Below are 11,120 nucleotides of genomic sequence, written 5' to 3' on the forward strand. Positions count from 1 at the left end.
GTCTCTTTGATGATATGTCAGAGCATCTCCAACAATGCCTCAAACTAATGCCTTAAATCAAAATATAGGGCTCCACACAGGAAAAACCATTCCAACAGTGCCTCAATTCAACAAATTTTGTCAAAAAACTATAGAGCACCCTCTCAAGTGCCTCAAATATACTACACCGTAGTGGGCTGCCCTATAATCTAGATTTGAGGCTTTACTGTTGGAGCGCGGTGTTTTGTTGGTGCCCTAAATTCTATAAAATTTACTTATTTTTAAATTATAAGACATTTTTATAGGTCACGTTGTTGAAGATGCTCTCTTGAATGAAGCAAATCACACTTTTCGTTAGTATTATTCGCATTAACACAAAGTTGTGCCCTGCTCAAGGAATACAATATCGCGACCAAAGATAAACCATCTCTGATGCTACTTTGCTATTTCATTTATTTGTCATTAGTATAGTGGGTTCAATTTTCCTATCGATTACAACGAACCTATTGCAATTTGCAAGCTGTTTGCGGAAGCTTTCAAAAATATTTTATAGGGAAGTTTCTTTGTGTCGAAATCCAACCCGTGCCGAAATCCAACCATCTCGACCGATCAATCGGGAAGGAGATGGGGGAAAGGAAAAAAGAAACAGGAGTCAGGAGCAGAGGCCAGGGGTGGCGAGGCATTTTTGGCCACAGGGGCGCAGCCAAAAGGCGTCGTCCCATCGAATCCGCCACGTCCGCATCGGCGACCCGGCAGGAACACGGCCGCGGGCAGAGTGCCTGTCTCCGCCACAACCCCGGCGAGGCCCCCCTCCCCCTCCGTCCACACCTCCTCCCCTCCGTCCTCTCTCTCTCTCTCTCTCTCTCTCCCTGCCGCGTCGCCGCTATAAATACCTCTTGCCGCCGCCTCCTTCCCTCCCATCTCCAACGCCAAGCACATACTGACACACACACACACACACAAGCCCATTGCATTCGCCAAACATTCGCCCACGCGCCATTGTAGCGCACGAGCTCCCGAAGCCCTCATCGCCGTGCCGTTCGTCTCGCCGGATCGATCGCTCCGCCCCTGCTCCTGGCTTTGGTGCCGTATGCCCGTCCGTCTCCATAGGGCTTGCATTCTCTCTGCTTTGATTTGACGGTACCCAGCTGAAGCACACAAATTGCCTCCGTTTGCCGGTCCTGTGCGTGCGCGATCGAGTTTTGTTGATGGTCATCTAGCAGGATCGCAGGAGTTGACGAGCCGCACGCCCTAGCTCGTACGTGAAAAAAACGTGGCCACGGTAAGCCATCTGTTCTGCTATTCCCCTGTTTAAACCCGAAATAAGTTTTAGCTTCCCCTCCTCATGTACGGAATTTCGACATTCAACTCTCAACTTCGTTTTTTTTTGCCATTTTGTCTGCTGCGCTTGGAACTTAGTTATGTTTTTTTTTCTGTTTCATTAGTGGTGACAGTACATGCTACCTTTTTTTTCGCTCTCTCACTATCTCAACAAACGAGTGATGGTGAATGTCTGAATGAACAGAGAGAAGTAACAAAACACATCATCAATCATTTCCAAATGAATACATTCTATACTCATGCATGTCATTTTTGTTAAATTGTTACGGAATCATAACACCCCGGTTGAGATCAGAGGCTGCACCAGTTTGTATGTACACTGATGAAGCAAACATCTTCAGATGCAATTATTTTCTTCTTAAGATTGCGTATATATTCTAAAGGAAAAAACATGGTGATTTTCATTCACTCGTTTTCCATAAAAAATAACTTTCACGCTAGTGTGTCCCTATTTTTTCAGAGTAACAATCCTCTGCTGTGCGGGTCTTTTCATGATCGTTTAACCTGATAGTTCACTTTCGCAATACCAACTGCATGTTAAGTCCAAATATAATTGTTTTTTTTCTTTCCTTTTTTGGTCCTTTTTTTTAAACAGAGTATGCATTGCACTTTCACTTTCCATCCAGACACACTAGGGCTTTACTAATTTCCGGGCTGGTTTACAACAAAGGGGAGATATATCTAGGGAGACAAAACTTTCCACAAATAACTAAATATCTTAGGGTAGTTTGAGAACTCTATTTTTCTATGGGATTTCTATTTTCCCAAAGGAAAATGAACTAATTTCCTCTAGAAAAATTGAAATCCCTTGAAAAAATGTGGTTCCCAAACTAGCCCTTATGTAAACAATATCCCTGAGATTGCTCACCTTGGAAAATGCAGGGATCCTTAGGGGATTTTAGTTTCCAAATTAACCCTACATGGGCAGTTCTCTCCACGGGTAGCATGTTCAGGAAGATCGTAAAGGATGTCGTCATAAAGGTGCTTAGCTCTTGGGAGTCCCTAGAGCCGTTTCTGTGTATTAGTGTTACTGTATATCCTGGACAGCGAAGGAGCATCCTAAAGTGGCTTGATTCGGCAATGTCACTAGACGATTCTATGTCACCTTGCTTGCCACGTGCCATATTCTTTTGGATCTGTCTAGAATTTTTTTTGTTATTTTACTTTGCTTTGCCCAGAAACTTCAATGTTATCTTAGGTTCTCGACTGTAAAGTGCCTTTTTGTCCAATTAGTCAGTGGCATGTGGGGCTTTGGGTATTTTTCGCCTTCATGCAGGGTGACCTTTGATCCGCACTTTAGCACTTAAGATGTGTTCTATATTAAATTACGGCAGGGACTTCATTAAGATTTATTGTTCGGTCTTTTTTTTATCTAAGTGCATACAACTCGACTGAAAATAGAGTCATAATAACCATCCTTTTCAGTTTCAGGTGCTGAAACCAAGATGGTTAATTTCGGTAAGAAATTGATGGCAGACCAGTTGGAGGAGTGGCGAGAGTAAGTTGCTTCGGCACTCAGAAAATTTCCAATCACTTTAAGCTATGGTCTCATTATGTAACTAGAGATATGCATACATAGATATTTAGTTAAAATGTCCGTACTGCTGCTCTTACTTTGAACCTTTGAGGTTAGAAATGAAACTGAAGGTTGAACCATCAAGCTATATATAAGGCTCTTTGTTAATTGTGCTATACTGAAATAACAATGAAAATCGAGAAATATAATTGCAGGACTCTTTATATACCCGATAGTTCTGTATACCTAGAGCTCTCTTCAGTTCCACTTCTTATGATACATCATTTTTTCACAATATTAACAAGTTTTTCCTTAAAAATTATCCATAACATTATTCTCTCTCTCTCTCTCTCTCTGTCTCTGCTTTCTACAGGTACTATATTAATTATAAGATGATGAAGAAAAAGGTAAAACAGTATGTACAGCAGACCCAAACTGGTGGAAAAAATCGTGACCAGGTTCTTAAGGAGTTCTCAAGGATGCTTGATGATCAGGTACCATTGAGCTTATCCCCACCCCCACCTCCCAACTAACAACACCAAAATGTCCATCTTCAGTTGCATGGTGCTATCTTACCAACAGCTTGTTCACATAAGCTTCTTTCTCGTAGATTGAAAAGATTGTGCTATTTCTTCTGCAACAACAAGGTCATCTTGCTAGGAGGATCGAGAATTTAGGAGAACAGCGTGTCGTGCTTATGGAACGGTCTGATGTATCCCAAATTTGTCAAATACGCCAGGCTTACAGGGAAGTTGGATATGATCTTGTGAAGCTACTTAGGTTTCTTGATTCGAACGCTACTGGTATCCGGAAGATACTTAAGAAGTTCGATAAGCGCTTTGGCTATAAGTTTACAGATTATTACGTCTCTACTCGAGCAAACCATCCTTATTCTCAGCTCCAGCAGATCTTCAAGCAAGTGGTAAATTATCATGCTACTGCGTCCTTTCTATTTGAAAAAAGGATCATTCTTTTCCTCTAATTGCAGTTCTTGAAATACAGGGAGTCGTGGCTGTTGTTGGTGCTTTGTCTCGCAACCTTTCTTATCTACAAGATCATCAAGGAAGCCTAGCAAATATCTATGATTACCCATCACTCATCTTGAAGGTCTCAGTTTCCTTTTCTACCATGTTAACCATGTAATGTGTTCCCATATGATCTGAACTCTAAAGTCAACATGCTCACCTTTTCTTCTCATTTGCAGGATCCCGTCATAGAACAAATAAATCACTCAGTACAGAAACTCACACACTCCACAAGCTTTCTGCAATTTCTAGGGCAGCATGCACTTATCGTTCCGGGGGATATGCAGAGCGGCTCAGATCTCGGTGATGACAAGGATTACCATTTCCTGTCACTGCTGCTGAACCTAGTAAACACGTTTCTGTACATGGTTAACACATACATCATCGTTCCAACTGCCGATGACTATTCAGTAAGCCTCGGAGCTGCAGCGACTGTTTGCGGTGTGATTATCGGATCAATGGCAGTTGCACAAATCTTCTCCTCGGTATATTTCAGTGCCTGGTCGAACAGATCGTACTTCAGACCCCTCGTATTTAGCTGCATCATGTTGTTTCTGGGGAACCTATTGTATGCTTTGGCATACGATCTGAATTCCCTAACTGTTCTTATTGCTGGCCGGCTACTGTGCGGGTATAGTCACTATTATCTCCTTGTTTTTTTTTCTCGGTAGAAATCAGAAACTGACGTTTGATTAAATTTGGCAATCATCTGCAGTTTGGGTTCGGCCAGAGCCGTGAACCGCCGCTACATCAGCGACTGTGTACCCCTGAAAACCAGGCTGCAGGCGTCGGCTGGGTTTGTCAGCGCTAGCGCTCTTGGAATGGCATGTGGTCCCGCTCTTGCCGGTCTGCTGCAGACAAAGTTTAAGATTTATGGGCTTACATTCAATCAGAACACCTTGCCTGGGTGGGTCATGTGCCTTGCTTGGATTGCATATTTGTTCTGGCTGTGGATTTCATTCAAAGAGCCGGGCCACATTGCCACAGAGAATTCAGTCAGCACGCAATCATCTGATTCTGGTAAGCTCTTTTTACTTTGCGTGATTTAGAAAAAAACGCGACTCTTATCGCTGTCAGGAAGCATATGCTTTCAAAACGTGGCCTTACACAGTTTCTCGCGGTCAAAACAGGCCGTCGAGTAAGCGGTAACTTGGAGGGTGGCCTCGGAGAGCCTTTGCTCATAGACGCAAAGGCAGGGCAGGATGAGGACGACGAGGACAATGACGACCCCGAAGAATCTCATACACCTGCCACATCGCTTGCTGCAGCATACAGATTGCTGACACCATCTGTGAAGGTTCCATACTCTACCAATTTTTTTTTCCAGATGTTTTGCCCTTTACTATCATGGACACACGGTGCGTCACCTCCTCACCGTTTCCTCTGCATATATTAGCTTCACGTCTGTTCTCTGAAACTTCTCAGGTTCAGCTACTGATCTACTTCATGCTCAAGTTCGCCATGGAAATCCTACTCTCGGAGTCGAGTGTCGTGACCACGTTCTATTTCAAGTGGACAACTAGTACCGTGGCGATCTTTCTGGCAGTTCTTGGTCTGACGGTTCTCCCAGTTAATGTCATCGTTGGGAGCTACGTCACCAACCTGTTCCAGGACAGGTACGTGCATGATGTTCGTTATTCGCTTACTCTGAAAGCCGGACCGGAGAGACCATCAGACCAACCCGCGTTTTGCTAATCCTGCACTTGTTTTCTTTTTCTTGCTCAACTACCAAAGGCAAATCCTGGTGGCCTCCGAGATCATGGTGTTGATCGGCATCGTCATGAGCTTCTGCTTCACCCCTCACTACTCCGTCCCCCAGTATGTCACGTCAGCTCTCATCACGTTCGTGTTCGCCGAGGTGCTCGAAGGTAAGTGGCGACTGCAGAACTTTGAAGCTGCGCGCGGTGTTTTTCAAGTAGTCATCATCCCCCCCCCCCCCCCCCCCCCCCCCACGTGTCTCTGACCGCCTGTGAGCAATGCGTTGCAGGGGTGAACTTGTCCCTCCTCTCCCGCGTGATGTCGTCGAGGCTCTCCCGCGGGACCTACAACGGCGGGCTGCTCTCGACGGAGGCCGGCACGCTGGCCCGCGTTGCCGCTGACATGACCATCACGGCCGCTGGCTATCTGGGGCAGGGCCGCCTCCTGAACGCCACCCTCCTGCCGTCCTTGGTGATCTGTCTAGCATCTATCGTCGCGACGTTCTGCACTTACAACTCACTCTACTGATTACCGGTCGATGAACTCCTCTCCCTCTTATACAAGTTGCCGAATTGCGTCTTGCAGTGACGCTGAAAATTTTCGGGCTGCTGCTGCTAATGTAAACTGCTGCGGCCTGCGGGTGGACGAGCGGTCCATGTGTATCGACGCCTGTAGTGTTGCGAACTTGCTACGGCTGTAACATGACACGTGCGCGTTAAATAAAATGCCCTACTGAAGTACCCTGTCATCGCTCCTCATGTGTCGGCCCAGCCCAACAATTGCATTACCAGGAAGGCAGGAAGAGCTCTCGTCCTCGGACTGCAAGAATCCTGTCCTCACCCCCACATCGCCTTCCTGCTATTCTCCCCTTCGGTTGCTGACATGGCAAGTTCAAAATTGCCGTTAGGGTTTCAAGTTCAGAAATTCATTTGCCAGATTCCTTGAATAGGATATACTAGCACTGAACACCATACATGTTTGAGTGTTGATGCGAGGCACCGCGCGAACACAAGGTTGTTGCGTAATTGTGCAACCAAGTAAAAAAAAAGCCGCTGGCAGTTCTTCCCGACGGGTTGTTGAGGCCTTTCTTTCCTCACACTCATGGCATGCTCGGTGAAGCTGTGCAAAATCAAATGTTTATTTTGCCTATGGACAACTACGACTCGCCAGGAGGAGACTTCCGAGGAGAGAGTGACACAAAGGCTGCGGACCATTGAGACCAAAAGAGCCGGTGTGTCAGCTCAAACCGCAACAAACAAACAAACTACCAACTCACCCCAAGAACAGTTTCTTCAGCAACCTCTGATTGCTTGCTAGTAGTATATAAGCACACGAACCTCTGAGAGTTGACACCATCATCACACTCGAAACCCAACAGCTTCCTTCCTGGCGATCCAATTAACGGCTTCTCTTCTGAGCTCAGCACGAACAATGGCCACCATCCTCACCGTCGCAAGCTTCTTCGCACTTGTGTGCATCTCTCAACAAGGTGACCGCTCGTCTTCTAGTTTCTAATGTCAGAGTCGCTCGTCACTGTTGCACCTTGCACGTTGTGCCTGACTGACGACTCTTCACTCCTTTTGTGACGCGTGCGTGCGTGCGTGGCAGCGCGGGCTGCGAACTACACGTTCATGAAGGACGCGGTGCACGCGCCGCGGACGGGCTTCTACGACTACATCATAGTCGGCGGCGGCACGGCGGGCTGCCCGCTGGCGGCCACCCTGTCGGCCCGCGCGCGGGTGCTGCTGCTGGAGCGCGGGGGCTCTCCGTACGAGGACGCGCGCGTCCTGAACATGGCCCACTTCTCGGACGTGCTGGCGGACACGTCGGCGTCGTCCCCGTCGCAGCGGTTCGTGTCGGAGGACGGCGTGATCAACTCCCGCCCGCGCGTGCTGGGCGGCGGCAGCTGCATCAACGCCGGCTTCTTCACGCGCGCCGGCGCGGGCTACGTCAGGGCCGCCGGCTGGGACCCCAGGGAGGTGCGGGCGGCGTACCGGTGGGTGGAGGACGTGGTCGCGTTCCGCCCGGCGCTGGGCCCGTGGCAGGCCGCCGTGCGGATGGGCCTGCTGGAGACCGGCGTGCTGCCGGACAACGGGGCCACGTACGACCACATCCCGGGGACAAAGGTCGGCGGCTCCATCTTCGACGCCGACGGCCGCCGGCACACGGCGGCGGACTTGCTCCGGTACGCCAACCCGGACGGCATCGACCTGTACCTCCGGGCGAGAGTGGCCAAGATCTTGTTCCGTTTCAAAGGTATAATTGAAATGCCAAATCCGGTAATATTTGTTATTAAAGAATAAAGAGCGAGTGAGTGTAACGGTATTAAGGAACGGTTGCAGGTAAATGTAACTGTAGTACCTGTCTGTGGCGTCTTTGTCGGCGTCACGCGCTTTGGAGGGCGGAGAACTGATCGGCGCGCCAATATTTCGTTGCAGGAACCAAGCCGGTGGCGGACGGCGTTGTGTACTACGACTCGCGAGGCAACACTCACGAGGCGTACCTCAGCCCCGGCGCCGCCAGCGAGGTCATCCTGTCGGCGGGGGCGCTGGGCAGCCCGCAGCAGCTGATGCTCAGCGGCATCGGCCCGGCCGACCACCTCCGCTCGCTCGGCATCGACGTGATCCTGGACCTGCCGGGCGTGGGGCAGGGCATGTCAGATAACCCCATGAACGCCATCTACGTGCCGTCGCCGTCGCCGGTGGAGGTGTCGCTGATCCAGGTGGTCGGGATCACCCGGTTCGGCAGCTACATCGAGGGCGCCAGCGGGGCCAACTGGAACAGCCACCCCTCGGGCACGCAGCCTCCTCCTCCTCCTCCTCGGAACTTCGGCATGTTCTCTCCGCAGGTAAACGTTCGCTCTCCCCCTACTAGTGCTTTTATACGGATCAGACAGAGGTGCACAATGGACATGGAGTAGAGACGTGTGTTTGTCGCTCGCAGACGGGGCAGCTCGCGACGGTGCCGCCCAAGGAGCGGACGCCGGAGGCCATCGCGCGCGCCGTGGAGGCCATGAGCCAGGTCCCCGACGCGGCGCTCCGGGGCGGGTTCATCCTGGAGAAGGTGCTGGGCCCGCAGTCCGTGGGCCAGCTGGCGCTCCGCAACCTGAACCCCGACGACAACCCTTCGGTGCGGTTCAACTACTTCGCGCACCCGGACGACCTCCGCCGCTGCGTCGCGGGCATCGCCGCCATCGAGCGGGTGATCCGCTCCAGGGCCTTCTCGCGGTTCACCTACCAAAACTTCGCGTTCCCGGCCGCGCTCAACGTCACGGCCGAGTTCCCCGTGAACACGCTGTACCGGCGCGGCGGCGACCCCAGGGCGCTGGAGCGGTTCTGCAGGGACACAGTGATGACCATCTGGCACTACCACGGCGGGTGCCAGGTCGGCCGGGTCGTGGACCGCGACTACAGGGTGCTCGGCGTCGACGCCCTCCGCGTCATCGACGGCTCCACGTTCAACGCCTCGCCGGGCACCAACCCGCAGGCCACGGTCATGATGCTCGGCAGGTACATGGGCGTCAAGCTCTTGAAGGAGAGGATGCTTCTGGAAGGATGAAGCAGAAAAAGGCCTAGTCTCACTCACATCTCTACATCTCTACAGGGTGCGTTTAACCTTGAAGATTCTTTTAGTGGCGATCGTACAAGTTAATTGGAGATGCTAATTGTAATGGATGAATTCCACACCGATTAATTTGCACAAAATGTGGATGGTATAATTCAGCACATCGTTCACTTCGTTGTCTCAGTCGAACTCTACTGCAAAGCTCCAGCTAACCAAGACTAACAGCACAGAAAAATTGTAAGCATCACGCAAAGACTTATGGAAGCAGGGTTGTCTAGGAACCCACAAATAAGTTTAGGTTTTGAGATTTTATAAAAAAAACATGTAAAAAGCTAATATATTTACGAGTTCCCTAATAAATTAACATGTCTGTGTCCTATCGAAACTGAGAGCCACCAGTTTCTAAAGTAGTCTACGTATTTATGAGAATTCGATCTGAGATTCTGATCCGTGCTTGTCGGCAAGACCGCACGAAGCTATGAACCGTGCATGAAGTAGTAGCAGGACATAGTAGTAGTCATTTTTCGCCGCCCACAAAAATCGGTCTCCAAAGGGTCAAAAATCTGTCAAAAAACTGTGCGAGGATTAGGACGGGATAAAATATTCATTGCTCGTGAGCTAGCTTGATTTATAATTAACTCGACATGAGCTCTGAAAGATTAACAGAGGGCTTGAAGCGTACACTTTATCTCGTGCCGTCTGCATGTTTATATAGGCTAGGAATAGCTCCTAAACGTAGCTTACACAAAGGAAAGGGAAGATCCAGAATCATCTTCACAGTGACAAAGTGCACGCTTCAAGCCCTCTAATAATCTTTCATGGTAATCAGAGCCTACACTTAGATCTAATCCAATCAAACCTCCACCATGTCAACACCCTATTCCACCGTCGCCATCAATCCCCTGGCCGGCCAAGGAGTCTCCGAGAAGCTGACGAAGGCCAACTTCGCGCTATGGCGCATGCAAGTTCTCGCAGTTGTGAGGGGCGCGCGCGTGGAAGGTTTCCTCATAGGTGCAGCAAAGCCCCCACAGCCATGATCAAGGAGACGAAGGATGGCAACGAAGCATAGGTCTCCAATCTCGCCTATGAAGAGTGGGTTGCTACAGATCAACAGTGAAAGGGAAATAGGCTCACACCTTTTCCTAAATAATTTTGGTGGTTGAATTGCCCAACACAAATAAATGGACTAACTAGTTTGCTCTAGATTATAAGTTTTACAGGTGCCAATGGTTCAACACAAACCAATAAAAAGTCCAAGAAAGGGTTCAAATAAAAAGAGCAAAAGACAACCAAAGGTTGCCCTGGTCTGGCGCACCGGACTGTCCGGTGCACCAGGGAGAATCACTCTGAACTGCTGAGCTTCGGGAATTCGGGGAGCCCCTCCGCTATAATTCACCGGACTGTCCGGTGTAGCACCGGACTGTCCGGTGTGCCAGCGGAGCAACGGCTAACTGCGCCAACGGTCGTCTGCAAAAGCAACAGTAAACAGTGCGCGACTGCGCGCGTAGAGTCAGAGCAGGCGCCAGATGGCGCACCGGACAGTGAACAGTGACTGTCCGGTGCACCACCGGACTGTCCGGTGGCCCCACATGTCAGAGCTCCAACGGTCGAACCATAACGGTTGGGTGACGTGGCTGGTACACCGGACAGTTTCCGATGGCGCACCGGACTGTCCGGTGCGCCCGTCGACAGCAGAGTTCCCCAACGGCCATTTTGGTGGCTGGGCTATAAATACCCCCCAACCACCACTCTTCAAGGCACCCAAACATTAACTACTCCTCATTCAATACAAGAGCAATACACAACACTCCAAGACACAAATCAAAGCCTCCGATCAAATCAAAGTCCACAATTCAACTCTAGTTTTTAGGACTTGTGAGGAGATCGACTTGTGTTCTTTTGTTGTTCTTGTTGCTTGGTTGGCTTTCTTCTTTCTCTCATTCTTACTCTCAAAGCCATGTAAGCTAAGCAAGAGTCACCAATTGTGTGGTGGTCCT

General features: G+C 49.7%; 2 protein-coding genes across 5 annotated transcripts; both read left to right on the forward strand.

Annotated features, from left to right (window-relative positions):
- The first annotated feature begins 711 nt into the window (after positions 1–711).
- Positions 712–6,299, forward strand: LOC100501893 (SPX domain-containing membrane protein). 4 transcript variants are annotated; one of them, XM_008645991.3, is made up of 12 exons: positions 717–1,119; positions 1,203–1,261; positions 2,746–2,818; positions 3,210–3,330; positions 3,447–3,758; positions 3,839–3,943; positions 4,041–4,492; positions 4,577–4,881; positions 4,992–5,158; positions 5,287–5,477; positions 5,596–5,729; positions 5,849–6,299. In XM_008645991.3, the coding sequence occupies exons 3-12, from the start codon at positions 2,766–2,768 to the stop codon at positions 6,085–6,087; spliced, it is 2,079 nt and encodes a 692-aa protein (XP_008644213.1). In that variant the 5' UTR covers positions 717–1,119; positions 1,203–1,261; positions 2,746–2,765; the 3' UTR covers positions 6,088–6,299.
- Positions 6,300–6,926: 627 nt separating this feature from the next.
- Positions 6,927–9,296, forward strand: LOC100283366 (protein HOTHEAD). The gene is made up of 4 exons (NM_001367101.1): positions 6,927–7,048; positions 7,168–7,815; positions 7,998–8,407; positions 8,503–9,296. Exons 1-4 carry the CDS (start codon positions 6,991–6,993, stop codon positions 9,115–9,117), a joined length of 1,731 nt encoding a protein of 576 aa, NP_001354030.1. The 5' UTR covers positions 6,927–6,990; the 3' UTR covers positions 9,118–9,296.
- The last annotated feature ends 1,824 nt before the right edge of the window (positions 9,297–11,120 follow it).

This window comes from Zea mays, chromosome 5 (assembly GCF_902167145.1).
Source record: "Zea mays cultivar B73 chromosome 5, Zm-B73-REFERENCE-NAM-5.0, whole genome shotgun sequence".
NCBI classification, from domain to species: Eukaryota; Viridiplantae; Streptophyta; class Magnoliopsida; order Poales; family Poaceae; genus Zea; species Zea mays.